Source organism: Dipodomys ordii, unplaced genomic scaffold (assembly GCF_000151885.1).
Source record: "Dipodomys ordii isolate 6190 unplaced genomic scaffold, Dord_2.0 Scaffold18, whole genome shotgun sequence".
Classification (NCBI taxonomy): domain Eukaryota; kingdom Metazoa; phylum Chordata; class Mammalia; order Rodentia; family Heteromyidae; genus Dipodomys; species Dipodomys ordii.
Window position 1 is genome coordinate 12,079,408 of NW_012267234.1, and position 20,381 is coordinate 12,099,788.

General features: G+C 50.9%; 1 protein-coding gene across 4 annotated transcripts; it reads right to left on the reverse strand.

The window, feature by feature from the left end:
• Window positions 1-158: 158 nt before the first annotated feature.
• Fuk (fucokinase) lies at window positions 159-16,720 on the reverse strand. Of its 4 annotated transcripts, none has more exons than XM_013012989.1 (24): window positions 16,665-16,720; window positions 13,782-13,887; window positions 13,041-13,192; window positions 12,276-12,326; window positions 11,547-11,672; window positions 11,074-11,146; window positions 10,548-10,645; window positions 10,077-10,157; window positions 9,424-9,543; window positions 9,045-9,216; window positions 8,559-8,671; window positions 7,762-7,863; window positions 7,434-7,604; window positions 6,695-6,759; window positions 5,971-6,341; window positions 4,870-5,080; window positions 4,566-4,732; window positions 4,257-4,478; window positions 3,800-3,943; window positions 3,554-3,673; window positions 1,802-1,989; window positions 1,618-1,717; window positions 903-1,126; window positions 159-758 (listed from the first exon to the last, which is right to left on the reverse strand). In XM_013012989.1, exons 2-24 carry the CDS (start codon window positions 13,861-13,863, stop codon window positions 684-686), a joined length of 3,228 nt encoding a protein of 1,075 aa, XP_012868443.1. In that variant the 5' UTR covers window positions 13,864-13,887; window positions 16,665-16,720; the 3' UTR covers window positions 159-683. The 4 variants fall into 4 exon arrangements, 3 of the variants coding, with proteins under 3 accessions (XP_012868443.1, XP_012868444.1, XP_012868446.1); XM_013012990.1 differs by lacking the exon at window positions 16,665-16,720 and adding an exon at window positions 16,392-16,642; XR_001174936.1 differs by lacking the exon at window positions 159-758 and adding an exon at window positions 1,344-1,545 and having other exon boundaries at window positions 1,059-1,126.
• Window positions 16,721-20,381: the final 3,661 nt, after the last annotated feature.

Here is a 20,381-nt window from a genome sequence, read left to right on the forward strand (position 1 = left end):
AAACATGGAGTCAAATGCTGGAGACCTCAGCTTCCTCCTGCACCTAGGATAGTGCCCATCCACATCCAGGACCCATATACCATGAGCCTTCAGAAGCTGGATCACCCCAGGGCCAGCATCACTCCTGACAGGGAGAAAGCTTTCTAAGGACAGCCTTGAAGGGCAGAGTTGAGTTTATTCCATGCATGTCAGTGTTGAAAACTCACTGCACACAGGGTCACTGTCCATAGTGTTGGCATAGTAAAGGTGTAGGTTGGCAAGGATTTGCCAGTAAATGGAATGGAGCCCACCCCCACAACCGCTCATTCTAGCTGAGGAGAGTGGAGCATGGAGACCCTAAAACTCTAAGGCAGGCCTCTAGGGTCAGTCTTACCGAGGGACCCTATGGCTGGTTGCCATCGTGTTCTTTCAGGCCTTAGCGGAGAGAGGAGTGCGCTGGGCCACAGTCCTTTAGAAAGGCTACATGGATACTGAGCTTAGGGTCTTCCTGGGTCCGCTCCAGAGTCTACAGTCCTCTCCACTGCCTTGCTTGTCCACATCTTGCTTCCTCTGTGAGCAGACCCAAAGAGGTAGGTGGGAAGTAGCAGGCTGGGTGCTCCCACAGAAGGGAAAGGCGGCCGTAGCATTATTTCTTGCCTGCTTCAGAAGGCCCACGCCTCGTGGAGGTGGGTGTCAGGTGAAGGCTAACTCCCCAGCAGCTGCAGGCTCAGGCCCTGCATGTCTACCTCCACCAGGTGGACGCTGTAGTTGCCAAGGCCCTGGATAGAACAGAAGATGTTTAGAGGGCTCTGAGCAAGTCTTAGGCCTCTTGGGGCAGCAAAGCCCAAAGGGCCTGCGTGCCTCCCCTAGTGAGTTGGAAAGCCACCTGGGGGCCTTTCCCTACTACTAACCCCATCACGTACCTCAGTCTTGGCTAGCACAGCCTCTACAGCCTCCTTCTGCCGTGGCTCCTTGGTCAACACATAGAGAAAGCCCCCACCACCAGCCCCTGCCAGGCTCTGGCCATGCACGTAGGGGGCCAGGACATCCATCATTCTCCGCACAGCTAGGGGCTCAGAGCCTGGAGCCATGAGCTTCTTCTGCTCCCAGTAAGAAGTCAGGTACTGGCCCAGCAGAGGCAAGTTTCCTACAGTTGGCACAGAGAGGAATGTGATATTTGAACCAACACCTATCCATAGAGAAATGAAGTGGCAAGAGGCATTTCACTGTCAGGGTTTAGTCCAGGCTCAACACTGGGTGGAAGCAATAATAAGGACCATAGTACAGGCCTGACGACTGATGTGTACAAAGTAGCCAACCCACACAGTGCCCAGCACAATATCAAAAACTACGTAGCCACATACTTGGAGCCACATACTGAAGGGGGTTCAACATCCCGGCCAGTCAAGCATAAGGCAGAGCCTCTTTCCTTGTCTGCTGCCCAGTAGGTGGCACTGGAGGAACTTTCTCATAAGGCAGGCTTTGTCCCGACAAGTAGCCCCCACGTATGAAACCAAGGAGAGGACAGGAGGCTCCTAGGAGCCTATTATCTGGCTTGTGCCAAGCCTGCAAAAGTCCCTGGCTGAAATAAGGCCTTCATTCCAAAGCCCCTGACCTCTGCTGGAAGAAGCACCTCACCTTGGTGGAAGGCTTCAGCACATTCTTCAGCCTGTCTTACCAGGCTGTGGGCATTCTGCACCACAGCAGGCAGCCGGGCATACCAGCTCCTCAGTACATCCTGCAAGCAGAGCAGGGCAGATGCAGTGAGGATCAGGCCTTGCTGAGCTATCTGCCTCCCTCCTCACTCTGGGGCTGGGCTCACCTGTAGCAGATTCCGTGCCAGGCGGGTCTTGCCAGTGTACACTAGCAGCAGGTGGTCATTGAGCTTCTGGACAAAGCCCTTGGGCACAGTGATCTCTTCTACTTCCACCTTCAGTGGCAGCTGGGCCTGGGAGCGCCCCACTTTGATACCAGGCATTAGACCACCCACCTGGTCCTGCCAACCACCTCCTGTGAACCCACAGTGTTGTTACTGTTGAGACTTATCTGGTCCAATTTCACTCCCCCAGCCCAAGCTTATGATCCTGAGCTTCTGGCTGGGACAGCATCCTCCAACTCCAGCTGAAACAAGTGAGCTTTGCAGCTTCTGGCAGCAGACCAAAACCAGCAAGGCAGAGGAGCTGCAATCTGGGGCCAAGCTTGGCATTCACAAAGCCCAAGTTGCTTTGCAGACTAAATAGGTAATTGGAGCTGGAGTAAACCACACTAACTTCCACCCACCTAAGGTTATGCAGCCAGAGGAGCCAGAAGAAAGGGGCTTGGACTTCCCTGTAGCCTACTGGTCCCCTGTGCCCTATCTTCTGCTTATATTAGAAATAAGCTTTATGGCTGGGGACTAGTGGCTTCTATCTGTAATCCTAGCTACTCAGGGGGCTGAGATCTAAGGATTGCAGGTTCAAAGCCAGCCGGGCAGGAAAGACCTTGAGATTTATTTCCAATTGACCACCAGAAAACGAAGTGGAACTGTGACTTAAAATGGTAGAGTGTTAGCCTTTAGCAAAAGAAACTCAGGGACAGCACCCAGGCCCTGACCCAAAAAAAAAAAAAAAGATTTTTGGCATATCCCACTTTACTTGAAAGAGCTGTATACATCTTGCTTGCTCTGGCTGCTCTACATTGTACTCAGATTCCAAGGTGCCAGAGGCCAGAAGGAGAGAAACCTGGCACCAGGAGCATCCTATTCGATATATCCTTGGCTAGGCACCTTCTTGCTGCCCTACCATATGGCAGGAAGAATGGGAGGGAGGAGGATAGAAGGGCAGATTGAAGGTCCATCCTCCACTCCAAAGCCAGCTCTGCCCCACAAGCTCTGAAGGGCAGCATGAAGGGGGACAGAATCATGAAAACAAGCCATTAGTGTCAACAGTGCCTTATACATATAAAGGTACAGCAACTTCAGAACTCAGTAGGCATTTACAAGACTCTTGCCAGGCGTTGGTGGCTCACGCCTATAATCCTAACTACTCAGGAGGCTGAGATCTGAGGATCGTGGTTCAAAACCAGCATAGGTAAGAAAGCCCATGAGACTCTTATTTCCAATTAGCAAAAAAAGCTGGAAGTAGTAGAGTGCTAGCCTTGAGCTAAAAGCTAGGGGCAGCACCCAGGACTTCAGTTCAAGCCCAGTTCAAGCACCAAAAAATAAATAAATAAAAACACATAAGCTACTTCAAGATAGAACATTTTAAGTTGCAAATGACCAAAAGTCAAAGTGAAGCCAGGCGCCAGTGGTTTACATCTAGCTATTTAGGAGGCTGAGAGCTGAGGATCGTAGTTCAAAGCCAGCTGGGGCAGGAAAGTCTGTGAGACTCATCTCTAATTTACCACAGAAACTGGAAATGGAGCTGTGGCTCAAAATGGTAGAGTACTAGCCTTGAGGGAAAAAAAAAAAAACCTCAGGCCCTGAGTTCAAGTCCTATGACAGAGAAAAAAATAAGAAAGAAATACCATGCAAATCCAGGAGAAAAGCCCTTGGGAAAATATCAGCAACCTCTCCCCATCCCAAGCTCTCTTGTACCTGTGGTAAGCACCTGCTCCAAGTGCAGCACCGCGTGGATCAGGGCCTCTGTACTCACCAGCTGGCCCGCAGCCCGCTGCAATGCAGCCAGTGCAGCGCCAGCCAGGATGCTGCTGGTTCCTACAGGGCACAGAGAGGAGTACCAGCCATGAACCATCTCTCCCCAGCCCATCTTACCCCACACCCCCTCTGCTGCACAGAGGGGGGCACAGGTGAGATTGAAGAACTGGGACTGGACCCACTCACCAAGACCAGAGCCATGGGGAAGCTCAGACCAGGTGTGGAGCTCAAAGCCACCCCCAAAGTTGTGCAGCAGTTGCTCCTGCAAGGAGAGCTCAGAGCGGACGTGTACAATCCCAGCACAGATAAAGGCTGCCTTCAGCAGTGCCCCTGCGGAGGGATGGGGTCAAAGCAAAGAATTCCCCCTCCTCAGACTCCACCTCAGCCCTCCACCCCCTGCAATTTCCCTGTCCAGGGTGCTGTTTCATTGGGGGTGGGGGGGAACGCGGGAAAAAAGCTCAGCATCAATTGCAGGCCTCAAGCCACTAATGGACATCTAGACTCTCTAACACAAGCAAATGGGTCATTGCTTTTTCCTACGCCTGTTGGTGCATAGATGGGGTGAGTTCTACCCTTCTCTTTCTTTTGGGGCTCCTCAACTACTCTGGCTGGCTCTCAGGCCTCCATGACCTTCAATTCTGACCTGGAGCATGGGGTTGGCAGTAATCCTGCAGGTCGTCCAGGCTCCGGCACACTATTTTCGTGGCCATCTCATCCTTCTGATGTCCCATGGCCAACCACAGCTCAGGCTCCGTGATACGGCGGGCCCTGGCCCCAATGGGGCGGCAGCCATCCACTCGCACAGCCAGGCCCAGAACTGCCCCACCAAACTCGTAGGCAATGGGTGGGGTGTCACTCCAGCCCCCTATGGCAGTTCAACAAGCTGGTCACGCCACCTGCCAGCCTGAACCTTAGGGGACTGGGTAACCCACCCATCCCTATAGGGGTTCACCAGAGAAATCCACGCGGGCTGGGCACTCAGCCATCACCCACTGCCCCGGTGCTGGCAGCTCTACTGGCTCCATGGAAACGAAGTGCTGAGCTGTCATCACCGCATGGCGGACCAGGATCTGTTCGGCCCCCTCATAATGGCGGGCAGCTCGCACCAGCAAGGCTGGCCTGCGGGGAGGGAAGGAAGCTAAAAACACACTGAGGGCCTGAGAGTGACCCGACCTCCTTCTGGGCTTCCACCATCAGGGGCCATGCCCCCAGGGGGTTTCTCAATGCCATTCTGACTTCTTCGATTAGCTACCCACCTGCTCAGCCACTTGTCCCTCTCCTGAGCAAGTGCCCTTACTCCCCGTGAAAGGTCTCCACACTCCAGGTAGGAAAAGGGCCTCATCCACTCAGGGTTGGCAGCTGGACCACTCCGCAAGCCTCCCTGACCCTCTGCCATGCAGCCCAGCACATCAGCCACACAGGCCAGAGCCCGGGAGGCCACACCAGGGTCTTCCGCCCCAGCTGCAACTGAGGGACAAGAAATTAGGCAGGGAAGAGGGCCAGCCTCCAACCTCCAGTACTCCCCAAAACTACTCCAGACCCTTCACTCCCCTCAGCCTCTGCTTCCAGATGTACTCCTACATGTGAATGCACCCCCATTCTCTCTACACAGAAAATTTCTCATCCTGCCAAGCCCAGCTCAAATGTGTCCTTCACCCCTACCCAGGACAGGCTCTAAGACAATCATCTGCATTCAAGTCTCCTCTGTCTGTGTGGCTCTCTGGGTGAGTGCCTTAAATAGAGATAAAGTGGGGCTGAGAATGTGGCTTAGTGGTAGAGTGCTGGCCTAGCATGCATGAAGCCCTGGGTTTTATTCCTCAGTACCACGTACACAGAAAAAGCCAGAAGTGGCACTGGGGTTCAATTGGTCTAGTGCTAGCCTGGAGGAAAAGAAGCTCAGGGACAGCACCCAGGTGCTGAGGTTAAGCCCCGGGACTGGCAAAAAAAAAAAAAAATGAGAGATAACGTTCCACAGTTTGAGTATTCTGCAGAACCAGTCATACCATGTTACTTGAGTCTAAGACTCTAAGCCCCCAGGTAGTATATGGGTCCTTAGATGGATCTGCCCACATGCCATGGGGCCCTCCTGGAGCTCAGCACCCACACCCAGCACTCAATATAGAACACAGGTTTGTAGATGCTACAGAGGGCAAGAAGATCAGTAGCCAGGCCACACCCTCCCATCCCAACTTCCTGCTGACAGGGCAAAGCTTCCTCAGAAATCTAAAGCAAACTACAATGAGTCCCTTGCCTTAGTCCCTTGGCTGCCTAGTCCCCTCCGTTGATGGTCCAGGAGTCAGGGCCACCTGCCCTGCCTGCCTGCATGCCTTCCTAGCATTAATGCCTAGCACACTCACCCTGGTCCAGCATAGCCAGCACATGTTTCGAGAAGCCCTCATGGACAGCAGCCCGAATCAGTGGGCGCAGGCAAAGGTCCTGCCGGGCTTTTAGCACATGCCTTGCCTTTTGCAAAGCCTGGTGAAAAAACAGGTCCCGACGGGAGGCCAGGGTGGCAGCACGGTCCAGGTGCGGCTGTAGCTGCTCCCAGGACAAGCGCCAGGAGACTCGCCAGGTCTGCAGGGCCTTGCCCCCATCGTCTCGGGGGTCCAACATCCACAGCATGTCCCTGGGCCCCAGGGCCCTCGAGGGATGAAGCACAGGAAAGAGGCGAGCGCTGAGAAGGTGACGCTCAGCGGGAGGCATGTCTGGGTCCCACAGGTCCCAGTCTCTGAGGTGCAGAGAGGTATGTTAGCATCAGGAGAGAAGCCACGCCCACCCCCTCCCCAGGCCCCAACCAGCCTATCAATTCATGGGGACAAGACAAATTCCCCAAAGGCAGTACAGTGGGCCATATGGGGAAGGAAGCCATACTGTCTTGCCCCAAGTCAGCACACCCAACGCTTTGAAGTTGCTCACATGGAAAAGTCCCAGAAAGAATCCAGCTGTCCCAAACTACCCAGGACTTGATAGAATGATAAAGAAGTAGGCAGAGCTGTTGGGAAGGTAGTGGCAGGGCTAAGTCTCAATGAGCCGTGCTGGCTGGCTAAGGTGCCTGGGGGTCCAGTGGGACATAGGGCTTACCTAATACCTGTCTTCTTAAAGAAGTCACTCCAGGACATGTTGAGATAGGTGTCTATCTCTTGTCTCTAGGAGAAGATGAAGCAGTCAGTAATAACAGGTCCACAAGAAGGGATAAGGGACACTCGATGAGACTGGGGAACAGATCTTCCAGCAGGGACTGAAGGAAACATGTACATACTGAAGCAACTTCTGAGACCATCTTCCCCTCCACCCCTAGTCCTGGGTATAAGTCCTGAGGCTTATACTTAGAGCTTCGGTGATGTCCCTGAGCTTCTTTTGCTCAAGGCTAGCACTCTACCACTTGAACTACAAAACCACTTCTGGCTTTTTCTGAGTAAGGTATAGGAGATTAGTCTCATAGACTTTCTTTCCCAGGCTGGCTTCACACTTCAATCCTCAGATCTCAGCCTCTTAAGTAGCTAGGATTACAGCCATGAGCCACCAGCACCCAGCCTCTGAGACCCTCTTAGCACTCTTACCCAGGTACTTAGAACCTGGAGCAGAACCCTGAGTTCTAGGTCTGATCCACCATAAATTGCCAATGTGACCCATGCTAGGCCACCTCCCTGTCAATCTTCAGCTTGTAAAATGGGCATAAAAATCCCCACCCAGTTTACCTCCAAGAACAGATGAAGGGCAGGGAGGCAAAGGCCTAATGGAGATTGCCCCAGCCACACCCTCCCATAGCCTAACCCTCAGTCTGAAGATTAGGATGAGGAAATGTAATGCCGGTGCCTACTTTCCAGCTGTCCAGACGGCCAACCAGGGTAAACACGTAGCTCAGGGAGCCATGCAGCCGCACATGGTGTCCCTGTAGGACAAGGTCACGCAACTCCAAGCCACGCAGTGCTTCAGACTGGGCTGTATCCAAGCCACTCAAGAAGCAGCCAGTACCAATGTGAACGGGGCCCTGGTAGGAAGAAGGCAGGCATCCTGGGTGAGCAGACATCTACGACACACACACACACACACACACACACGCACGCACGCACGCACGCACAACTAACACATACAGGGTGCTGGTCCCTCTTACCTCCCCTCTCTTCCCCCATGCTGTCAGGCCTCACCTGCAGGTGGCAGTGCTGCAGGACACTCCCAGGCTCCAAGTGCACAGCACCCTCCAGCAGGCAGTTGACTACAGAGCACCCAGGCCCCAGAAGCTGCGGCTTCTGTGAAACCAGGAGAGAAGATCATTAAGGGGCTGGGAAGGTGGCTTAGTGGTAGAGTGCTTGCCTAGCATGCATGAAGCCCTAAGTTCAATTCCTCAGTACCACATAAACAGAAAAAGCCGAAAGTAGTCTGTGGCTCAAGTGGTAGAGTGCTAGCCTTGAGTAAAAGAATCTTAGGAACAGCGCCCTGGCCCAGAGTTCAAGCCCCAGGACTGGGGGGAAAAAAATCATTAAGACTACAGGCCAGGGGCAGGGGCACTCAAATTCTCCCCTGTAACACAATATCTGCATGGGGAACATGAAGGCTCTGGATCTGCCCTGGCTCCAACCTGAACCCTATTTCCCCTCCCCTAACTATACATCACTACTGCCACCCCAGAGTGACCTCTGAACCTTGCCGCCCTATTCCTCAGCTCCGTGGTGCTGAGCCAGGCCTACAGCTTCTCATGTCGCTGTAAACAGACCATGCAGAAAGGCCTTCCTCAATCAGGTAGACCTCAAAGGAAAATCCTGACTTGGCCACTTTCTGGCTCTGTGGCCTTGGGCTAGTTACTTGTCTCTCTGGGCATCCAGTGCCTTGTGCATAAAATGGAAATAATAACATCTATACTCATAGGTTATCTATTCCGAGTGTAGGCATTCCCTTCCCATAAGTCCACATCCTACCTGACCTCTGAGGGGAAGGCTGGTCTTACCTCTACCTGGGAGTGAACAATCTGGGCCTTAGGAGCCGCAGGCATTGTGAGGCTGAGCAGGAATTCACTGGCTGATGAGGTCAAGTAGCTGTAGCTACCATCAGGAACATACACTGTAAAGACACAAGCAGTGATCCCTACTCTATACCTGCTACTGCACCAGTGCCAGACCAGGTGTCTCGCCCATCGATACATCCTCAGACACCACGAGAGCAAGTGTGACAATGAGCCTATTTGCAGACAGGAAAGCTGAGGTCCAGAGTGCCACCTCCCCAAAGCCCCACAGATAGCAAAATGGACAGTCTGGGACTGGAGACCAGGAAAGAGACAAGAAGAAAACCCAAAGGAGAGGGAGGCATCTCAACAGGAGAGCTCATTCATGAGTCCATGAGCCAAACTGTTTGGCCCAAATGCCAAGGCAATCTTATCTGGAGGTCCTCACCCCCATGGTGTCTCCATCCCACAGAGAGGACAACACATATTCACCCATGGTGAGGGGCTGACCACGAAGCTCCCTCCACAGCTGGGCCCGGGCACCTTGAAGATAACCTGCTACATCCATGTCACCTTGCCCCATCTCTGGGGGCTGACCAGCCAGGAAGTTCTCCCTGCTCACGTTCCGAGCCATGCAGAGCAAGATGTCAAAAAACAGAGACAGCTGGGAGAGAAGGAAGAAGCCAAGTTGGGGGAAAACTGGGGAAATAAGGGTACGGGCCAGGCCTGCAATCCTGAAGCCAAGCCAGGACTGTTCTATCTGTAGAGATTCTTACCCAGAGAGAGTAAAGGTCTGACCTAAGGTCACACAGCACCTCACTCCCAGTCAGGGTACCCCAGATCCTTCCCACCCTCCCACCCCCCAAGTCACCTGGACAGGCCGGGCTCCAGAGTCCAAGCCCATGTAGGTACAGGCATCCAGAGGCGGACTCACGTGGGTGGCCAGAAGGTGCTCAGCAGTGTCCACGGAGAAGAAGACAATCCCAGAGACCTGGAGAGGGCCACCAGGGTAGGCGGGGGGCGGGGGGCACAGGAACCCTAGGGTGAGGCTCAGGCAAGAGGGCATATATAGATGAGCCAAGCAAGGCCAGGCACCACACCACACCAGACCAGGGATGTTAGTTTTCCGAGTCACCTCAGCACCCAGACTCCAGGCTTATTTGGAACAGCTCCCACCAAGGCACCTTCTGGGTGGCCCTCCTCAACTCTCAGGCCTCCTCCAAAACCTGTTGTCCACCTTCCCCACAGTCCAGACCCAGAGTCTTTCCCAACACTCCCCCCATCCCTGTCCTTCATTCTGGAAGCATCTTTAAGTGTGGTTCTGACTGTCCCTTCCTCAGATTCTGGCTCCAGCTGCTCTTCTGAAAGCTCAATTCCAGACCTTCATTAGATCCTGATTCCAGCTCACCTTGGAATCTTCTAGGAGTGAGGCTCTTTCCAAAATAAGGAAGGGAAACTTTCCCTCTCCTGTTCCCCCCCCCAAAATTCCCAAAGACTCTTCAAAACCAGGCCCAGCATCCATACCAGCGGGACCCGCCCATCAGTCAGGACACACTGCTGGATCTCTGCTTCGGTGCCCTGGTAGAAAATGTCCAAAACGAAGCCCTGTGGGGAAGCGGAGGACAACAGAATTAGGGAAGAAAGCAAAAAGAGGACTTGCATGGCAGGTCAACAAGTGTTCCCCACTACAAACTCAAGATGCAAGTCACGCAGGCACCAGTGTCATCGTGGGGACACAAGTGACTGAGACGTATGCCAGAAGGTTAAGAGCAAATTTTAATCACCTTACCACCTCGGCCTGAGCACAGGGCCTGGCATACAGTTGGCATGAAATGCACTTTTGGCAAGAGACTGAGTACCAGGGCTATTGCCATAAAGGCTACTTCTCAGATTCAAGACAATCATAGGAATATCCAGCATAAGAGGTTGCCCAGGGAATGGAACTGGAAGGCCATCCAGCTCCAGGCCAGCTCAGCTGACCCCAGGAAACCCTACCTGTGCGTCAGTCAGGTAGACACCATGATTCACAGCATAGGCCGGGCTCCCAGGAAAAGCAATCACTCTGGCTCCCTGGAAGTCATCCCAGTTGATCCCTGTGAGTTAGTTCAGTCGGGACTGTCAGTCCCAGGGACCCTCCCTGCCCACAACCCAAGACAGGGAGCCCCAGCTATGAGGAGGTAAGAGCTCAGGGCTAGAGCATCCAGATACCTCTAAAAGGGAAATACATTTCCAAAGCCAATCACATATCCTCCGGGAGAAGGACAGACCCACCTTTCCCAAGGCTCGCCCCACCCCACCCCCCAAGTCCTGGACACAAAAGGTCAGGGTAGTTGTGTCCATTCTACAGATGGGCAGACAGAGTCCCAGCAGGGTCTGCCTCTTGGTCTGGGCTTCATTCTCCACATCCTGAACCTCCTTTCAGAACAGGACAATGGAGCCGCCTAGGAATGGAGTAGGCTGGAAAGGCAGAGTGAGCCTGAACTGTGGTGAAGGAAGGTGGTCCAGGGTGTGTCAGGCTCACCGAGGTTTGAAGGAACAGACAACAGCATGTCAGTGCTGCAAACCCACACGCCTGGTGGGGAGCCTGGGCCCAGCTGCAAGGGACAAGAGAGAGAGAGAGAGAGAGAGAGAGGGAATATGCAACTGGTAGCCAGGCCCAGACTCTCCTCCTCTCCCTCACCTCCATATTGGCTTGTCATATTCCACCACCCACCTCATCCCAGGGGACTCTGCTGCTGAAGTATCAAGGACTCTGAAATCAGGTGAGACAGAGGCTGCCCCTCCCTCCTCCCTCCCCCCTTCACTGCCCATCTGGGGCCACATCTTCCCACAAGATAACCAAGTCTAATTTATTGAAGCTCAGAGTAACCAGGCACCCAGAAAATGACTCTTCCTGGGAGCCGTGGTCTGAGTTGACCCTAGCTAATGGCGCAGTAGGGGAGAAGTGTCAGGCGGGGCAGGGATTGGATCCCTAGGGCCCCAGCCTGGCCTCACTTGGTGGGTCATGATGTCCAACAGGCAGTCTAGGTTGCAGACTAAGGCCTCCACAGGGGCCCGGAGGTTCTCCTTTGGGAGGCAGGTAAAGGCTCTGCCACAGTCATCGAAGGGGAAGTCTCGGCCCTGGGGTGGGAGCAGAGACTGTAAGGAAGCTCTTGGGACAGAGAAACTGGCTGGCTTCATCAGCTATGCAAAAGGTGCAAGGGTGGCAGGTGAGTAGAAGACATAGAAAACATGTCATCTTGTTGATTTACTATTGTTACAATGAACAAGACTACTGGGAAAACAGAAAATGCAGAGTACGTGACACACGCCACTACTCAGGGGGCTGAGAAGAAATGACTGTTTCAGGACAGCCTAGGATACATAGCAAAACCCTGTCTCAAAAAAAAAAAAAAAGCCAGGTGCCAGTCACTCACAATTATAATCCTAGCTATTCAGGAGGCTGAGATCTGAGGATCACAGTTCAAAACCAGCCCAGGCAGAAAAGCCCATGAGACTCTTACCTCCAATAAACAACTAGAAAACCAGAAGTGGCGCTGTGGCTTAAAGTGGAAGAGCACTCTTCAGCTCAAGGACAGCGCTTAGGCCCAGAGTTCAAGCCCCAAGATTGATTCTGTTTTCCCAATGAACACTGTATGCACATGCACACAATGGTAGAATATCCCTAAAGGTAGAACCAGAGTTGCAACCTTCTGTATGGCCCATGCCACAAATTCCACCTACCATGTGCAGTATGAGGATCCAGGCTGAGTGCAGGACATCAGATGTGACCACCTGTCAGGAGCAGGAGGGCCTCATCAAGACAAGTACCCCCTGTCTAAGGAGAGACCCCAACACTAACCTTCTCAGGTACCAAAAAGTCAAGATCAAGATCAATGGCCACAGACAGACAAGAGACAGGACTGGCTCCATCCTGAGTAAAGGAGACCAGAAGTCCTGCACTCAGGCACTTCCCTGCCTGTTTGGAAGGAGGCTGCAGGCAACAGTTCAAGGCCAGCTAGTGACGGTGGATGTCTGCTCCAGTGCAACCACACAGTGTTCCAACACCAGCAAGTGCCTATGCCCAACCCCCAGACTCCATACAGGTGGTATGCAGGCAAGGAGGTGGGGAGAAGGGGCTGCATATGCATGGGACGTGGCCCAGGGGGGACCTTGACTCCTACATCCTGCCCAAAGGGTAAGCCACACTTCAGTCCCAATGGTCAGGTGCATAGAACAAGAGCCCAGACTAGTAAAATCTTTGAGTTTTTCAGGAGAAGCCAAGAGGCTTTGCCATGGAGATAATGGCTCCAACTTTCTAAAAACACTACCAAGGCCCTCCCTCACCTGGACGGTATGACAGAGATAAAAGTCTGCCTGATTCACAGATCTAACGCCTCAAGCCAAATGCTGAACCAGCTAGAGTGACAGACTCAGAAGGACTGGAGATTTTGTAAACTAGTTAGTTCCAATAGGGGCCTGAGCCCGAGGGCCAGCGAGAGCACTCACAGTAAAGCCTGCACGGGCACTCAGGTGTTCCGCAGCCACCAACAGTGCATTGAGGGTGGCTCCTCCGCTGCCCACGCGAATCTCAGGATCCTCCACGGCCAGTAACAGTGTCCCAGCAGGGATCTGCTCCCGTTTTTGCCGCACCTCCAGCTCTGTGTTTAAAACCTGTGCTCAGAAAACCTCCCTCCAGCCCCACACCCCTCTGGCCTCCTTGCCCTGGTTCAGAGGACCTGAATAAGCCTAATCATCATGATTTGGGCTGGGAAGGTGGCTCAGTGGTAGAGCATTGCCTTGTATGCATGAGGCTCTGGGTTTGATTCTTCCACACCACATAAGCAGAAAAAGCCGAAAGTGGTGCTATGGCTCAAATGGTAGAGCCCTAGTTTTGAGCTGAATTTCTCAGGGACAGCACTCAGGCCCAGGGTTCAGGCCCCATGAATGACAAAAACACAATAAAATAATCATCATGATTCAATTTCTCTGACTTCATTTCTCATACAGCACTAATTAGATCTTTACCTGACTGTGAGGTAAAGTATGCTTATCCCCATTTTACAGATAAGAAGAAAACTAAAGCACAATGAAATGATATGCTGTATATGAAATCACAAGGCAGGAAGAAATTAAGAGTCTGAGTTTCAAGCTAAGTCCACCAAGTTCCTGGGGCTAAAGGGGTCTGGTGGAGGAGAGGAGGCTGGGAAGTTCTAGTTTAAGGGCAAGGCAGGAAGAGGGACCATTTACCTCTCTGAAAGACCTGGACACTGTCCTTGTACTGACATGTCAGAATGATGACTGTCCAGTCAACCCCCTTTCGCTGGTCCATTCTGGTCAAAAATGGAGGAGCGACCTATGAAAGCAACATGTGGGTAACATGAATACTTTTTAAATTGTCACATACAAAAGTTAATTGTTTCTGTTATATCATTCTATAATTTTAATAATACAAGTATTGATTTTAAAAAATTGTCAATGGTGGGACTTGAACTCAGGGCATGGGTCATTGATCATTTTCACTCAAGGCTAGCACTCTCTACCACTTGGAGCCATAGTGCTACTTCTAGTTTTCTGGTGGTTAATGGGAGATAAATCTCTCAGATTTTTCTGCCTAGGCTGGTTTTGAACCTTGATCCTCAGATCTCACCCACCTGAGAAGCTAGGATTACAGACATGAGCCACCAGCACCCAGCTTTTTTTTTTTTTTTTGGTGTTTCTTCTATATAGCTCTTCTACAAATCAAATGAAAAAATTATTACCTATGTGAGAGTGATCAGAGACTACAGTGCAAACATTCAAGTATGTATTCTTACACCAACTACAACTACCACCTATACTTTAAAAAAGGGTCATGCTATGACTTTTTTATTTAGTTTTTTTTAAGGTCCTATGGTTTGAATTCAGAGCCTTTGCTTGCTCGGCAAATGTTCTACCACTTCAGCCATGCCTCCAGATCTTTTTGCTTTAGGTTTTTTTTTGCTTTTGTTTTTTTGTCCATCATAGGGCTTGAACTCTGGGCTTGGGTGCTGTCCCTCAGCTCTTCAGCTCAAGGCCAGCGCTCTACCACTTGAGCTACAGTACCACTTCTGGTTTTCTAGTGGTTTTTGGTCTTTCCTGCCTGGGCTGGCTTTGAACCCTAATCCTCAGAGCTCAGCCTCCTGAGTAGCTAGGATTACAAGTGTGAGCCACCAGTGCCCAGCTTGCTTTAGTTTTTCAGCTAAGGTCTCAAGTGTTTACCTGAGCTGGCCTTAGACCAAGATCCTACTATCTCAGCTTCCTGTTCATCCAAGACCAGTTCCACCACACTCAGCTTGTTTTGTTGTTTAAGATAAGGCCTCACTAACTTTTTTTTTTTTGTCAGGACTTGAACTCTGGGCCTGGGTGCTGTCCCTGAGCTCTTCAGCTCAAGGCTAGCATTCTACCTCTTGAGCCAAAGAGCCACTTCTGATTTTCTGGTGATTAACTAGAGATAAGAGTTTCAGGGGGGGCGGGGGGCTGGGAAGGTGGCTCAGTGGTAGAGAGCTTGCCTTGCAAGCATGAGGTCCTGGGTTGGATTCCTCAGCACCACATAAACAGAAAAAACCGGAAGTGGAGCATCAGCACTAGCCTTGAGCTGAAGAGCTGAGGGACAGCGCCCATGCCCAGAGTTCAGGCCCCATGACTTGCAAAAAAAAAAAAGAGTCTCACGGACTTTCCTGCCCGGGCTGGCTTTGAACCCTGATCCTCAGATCTCACCTCTTGAGTAGGTAGGATTACAGACATGAGCTACCAGTGCCCGGCTTAACTTTCCTTTTTTTAACCAGAGTTTGCCTCAAACCCTGATACCACCATCATCACTTCCCACGTAGCTATGATTACAGGCATGGGCCAAAACACCTAGTCCTCATGCTATGGATTTTCAATCCACTTGCAACTATTGATATGATATATATATATATAACATATATATATATATATATATATATATATATATAGTCATGTAACTAAAATATAAGCTATTGAGATTAGCTTCTTTCCTCCAACACAATACCTCTGAGATGAATCCAAGTCACTGGGCATACCAATAGCCTGGTGCTTTTCTTGCTAAGAGATCTTTCCAGACATAAAATATACCATGCAGTTTCACCTTTCACTCATGGAGCAAGAGTTGGACTTTGTCATTTGGGGAAATCAAGAATAAAGCTGTTATAAATCTTCAGGTAGTTAGCAAGCTATGGTAGTTAATTTCTGTAATCCCAGGTACTTAGGGGACAGAAATAAGGAGAGTCATGGTCAGAGGCCAGGGCAGGCAAAAAGTTAGTAAGAACCCCATCTCAACAAACATTCCAAGGATCAAGATGCATACCTAGGATTCCAGCTACCCAAGAGGTATAGTAGGAGGATCATGGTTAGGCTTATACATGCCACTGGCTGTCCAAGGTCATTCACAGCTTAGTACCGACCGGTGTGTCCAACTCCAGTGTTCCTGCTATTGGTTTTGTCTGGGTTGTTTTGTTTTGGGGTTATTTAGCTTAGTTTTGAGGTCTTGCTATGTAACCCAGGCTGGCCTCTGCTTCCTGAGTGCTGGGATTACAGGAGAACACCCCTGCACCTGGAGTTTTGAAGAGAGATGAGCCAAAGTGGTAGAGAGCGCTAGCCTCAAGCTGAAGAGCTCAGGGACAGAGCCCAGGCCCAGAGATCAAGCCCCAGGAGCGACAAACTCAACCTCAAGGAAGCCTTGGTTTGCCACCTTCTGAAAAACACTTAGAAAGACGTGGATGGAGAGTAAAATCAGTTCGTACATTACACCAACAGTACGCGGTTGCGATTCATGCAGAATGAGAAGCCCCGATGAGGTAAACTGAGGAAGGAAGTGACCTGAAAGCAAATTCAGACCAGCGCCGGCACCCTTGGGGGCGAGGGTCCCGTCCCTCCGCGTCCCGCACCGCACCGGTGCACCCGGGCTCCCGCAGAAAGACCCAAGTCCCGGGGAGGCGGAAGTCCCCGACGGCAGGTGGGCCATCGGGGAAGGGGGAGGCGCTGGTAGGGCTCCCCGAAACTCTTCCGTGTGAGGACTCATGCACGCTGAGGGCCTGGAGGACGGCGCGGCCCCTGAGAAGCAGCGGAGAAGCCAGCAGACCCCCCACGTACCTGCGGCCGCCGGGCGCTCGCGGGGCGGGCTCTTTAAGACGGGCTGCGTGACCCGCGCGGTGCGCCCTGGGAAATGTAGTCCATCGGGCTTCCTCCTCGGGGGGGTCCACCCACTCCAGGAGACGCCCGGCGTGGGGAAAGAAAAGCAGCCCCGTGGATAAAAGCAGCTCCGTGGATCCGCCGTTTTTCTAATGAGAATTTAAAAAAATCAGCTACGTGGGGCTGACAGTTGCCATGCTTTCCCGGGTTTAATCACATGAATCTTTCTGGAAGAAACTTTCCCAAGTCTGCCAGAGCATCTGCGGAGCCCTGTGTGGCAGACTAGTGAATGGCAACGATGTAGACGGAAATTGGAAACACTAGCTAAGGCCACCCAGCTGAGGTCCTGGAAACGAAACCATGCACAGCTATGCAAGGCTCATCACACCGCAGGGAGCTGGAACTCAGCGGTCAACACGTACCCTGGGGAGCCAGGTTCGAGATACTTTGTTAGGGGGAAAGAAGCAAGTTGTAAAACAGCAAGTAGGGGAAGCCACTCACATCAAAAGCGCTAAGCGCCCCGTGCTGGTAGTTCACCGCTGTAATCCCAGCTACTCAGGAGACTGAAATCTGAGGATCAGGATCTCGGTTCAAAACCAGCCTGGCATGTTTCAAGTAATAGAATTTTTACCTAACAAATGCAAGGCCCTGAGTTCAGGCCTCAGTACCATAAATAAATAATAATAAATTCCTCTTGTTGTCTTCCCCTGCCCCCCCCCCAAAAAAAAAAAACAGCCCGGGCAGGAAAGTCCATGAAATTCTTTTTTCCAATTAACCAGGAAAAGTTGAGTGACCCAAGTGGTAGGGTGATAGTCTTTTTTTTTTTTTTTTTTGGTTCCAGTAGTGGGGCCTGAACTCTGGGCCTGGGTGCTGTCCTTCAGCTCTTCAGCTCAAGGCTAGTGCTCTACCACTTGAGCCACAGCGCCACTTCCGGCTTTTTTTTTTTTTTTGCTTATGTGGTGCTGAGGAATCGAACCCAGGGCCTCAGGCATGCAAGGCAAGCACTCTACCACTGAGCCACCTTCCCAGCCCTAGGGTGATAGTCTTAAGCAGAAGAAGTTTAAGAACCAGCGCCCAGTCCCTGAATTCTAGCTCCAGGACCAGCATCCCTCCCCCGAAAAAGTTAACAGGTGCCTGGTGCTGGTAGTTCACACCTATAATCCTAGCTACTCAGGAGGCTGAGATGTGAGGATCATGATTCAAAGCCAGCTTGGGCTTTGGGCAGGAAAAATCCAAATCCATAAGATTTTTTCTTTCTGTTGGTTGTGGGGCTTGAACTCAGGGCCTGGGTGCTGTTGCCCAGCTTTTTTGCTCAAGGCTAGTACTCTACCAGTTTGAGCCACAGCTCCACTTCTGGTTTTCTGGAGATAAGAGTCTCACAGACTTTCCTAGCTGGGCTGGCTTTGAACCTCGATCCTCAGATCTCAGCCTCCTGAGTAGCTAAGATTATTGATCTGAGCCACTGACACCAGAAGTGGAGCTGTGGCTCAAAGTGGTAGAGCACTAGCCTTACGTGAAAAAGCTAAGGGACAACACCCAGGCCCCGAGTTCAAATTCTAGTACCAACACACTTAGGGATATGTACAGGGCTGGGGGAGGAAGCTCAGTAATAGAGCACTTACCTACCATTCTATAGAACCTGGGTTTACTCCCAGCACCGCTGAAAGTAAAAATATGTGGATATAGTATGTGTACCAACAGTACAGGAAGTGGGCTAGAAGGCAACCAGTTCTGGTGTGAATGGGCAAGGAGAACCTGAGCTTTATCTTTGTTAGTTGAATCAGTTTCAGTAGTGATGAGAGACTCTTAATCTGCATAACCTTGGTCAGCCACTTAGCTACCCTGTGTTTCCTTGTCTCCATCTGCAAAATGGGTTCCTAATAGTATCAGATAGCTGTGACCGTTGTGTGTGTTTGACTCCATAGTAAACACATAAATAATTAGCCATTGTTATGATTATTTATATTGATATATACACCCTGCTCTTCTGAAGCAGGATATTTGGTTTGTTCACTGTTGCATCCTTAGATCCTAGAGCAGTGCCTAAGACATTTTAGGTGGTCAGAAGCAATTGGTTGGATGAATGCATGAATGAGGAGCTGTGCCCTCTCCCCCGGGAGTCGTCCCCTCCCTCACATTGGCCCAGGTCTCCTGTCCACACCACTACTTCAGCCCCTGCTCTTCTCCAGAAATTGTAAACTGCCTCCCCTTGCTGCTGTCTCAGCAATGCAGATCCCGGACTCTGCAGCTGAGTGGAGGCCAGGATGTCTGCCACTGCAGCTTTGGCGGGGCCTCAAGAAAACCTAGTGCGTCCCCAGGAGCTCAGAAGCAAAGGCTTTTACTTCACTCCAAAGGCCGCCACAATTTGGGGACAAGGATGGCTCCAGGACTGTGCTAGCACCAACAAAGGTTTTTATTAAATTGAAGCTTTTGGCCAGGTATAGTAGTGTACACCTGTAATCCTACCACTCCAGTGGCAGAAGTAGTAGGACAAAGATTTCAAAAGCAGCCAGGTTTCATAATGAGACACTGTTTCAAAAGAGAGAGAGAGAGAGAGAAGAAGAAAACGGCATAGGTGGCTCATGGCTGTAATCCTAGCTACTCAGGAGGCTGAGATCTAAGCATTGCAGTTCAAAGCCAGCCTAGGCAGGAAAGTCTGTGAGACTCTCATCTCCAACTACCAAAAAAAATGGAAATGAAGCTGTGGCTCAAGTGGTAGAGTACTAGTTTTAAAGCAAAAGAGCTCAGAAATAGTTCTTAGGCCCTGAGTTCAAGCTCCAGGACCAGCACAAATTATAACACACACACAACCACACACACACAAAACTGTAAGGGGAGGTATGGCTCAAGTGATGGAGCACAGGTGAAAAACTAAGCAAACTGGGTACAGTGGCTCACACCTGTAATCCTAGCTATTCAGGAGGATAATATCTGAGGCTTACAGTTTGAAATCAGCCTGAGCAGAAAAACCCATGAGACTCTTCTCTCCAATTAACCACCCAAAAGCCAGAAGTGGAGCTGTGGCTCAAGTAGTAAAGTACTAGCCTTGAGTAGAAAAGCTCAAGCCCCAGTACTAACACATCAAGAAACAACAAAGGGGAAAAAAACCACACAGAACAGTGAAGTTCTTAGAAAATAACAAATGTTTGGAAACTGGAACCCTTGTGCAATGTTGGTGAGGATATAAAATGGTTCAGTATGGAAAACAGTAGGGAAGTTCCCGAAATAATTAAAAGTATAGATACCATATGAGCTAGTAATTTCATTTCTGGGGGGTATGCCCAAAAGAATTGAAAGCAGGGACTCAAAGAGATATTTGGGCCTCCATGTTCACTGCAGTATTTCTCAGACTAGCCACGCAGTGGAAACAGCCCCCTCACTGACAGATGAATGCCTGAAGAGAATGTGGCATACACAATAGGACATTATTCCTCCTTAAAAAGAAGGCAATTCTGACATATGCCACCACACATGGGTGAACCTTGAGGACATTCTACTAAGTCAAATAAGCCAGGCTCAACAGAACAAATACTGTATGATTCCACTTAAATGAGGTCACATTCATAGAAACAGAAAAGACAACAGTGATTGTCAGAGACTTGGGGAGAGGGCAGAATGGAGTTACTGTTTAATGCTTAGAGAGTTTCCGTTTTGCAAGATAAAAATTACAAGCAAGGA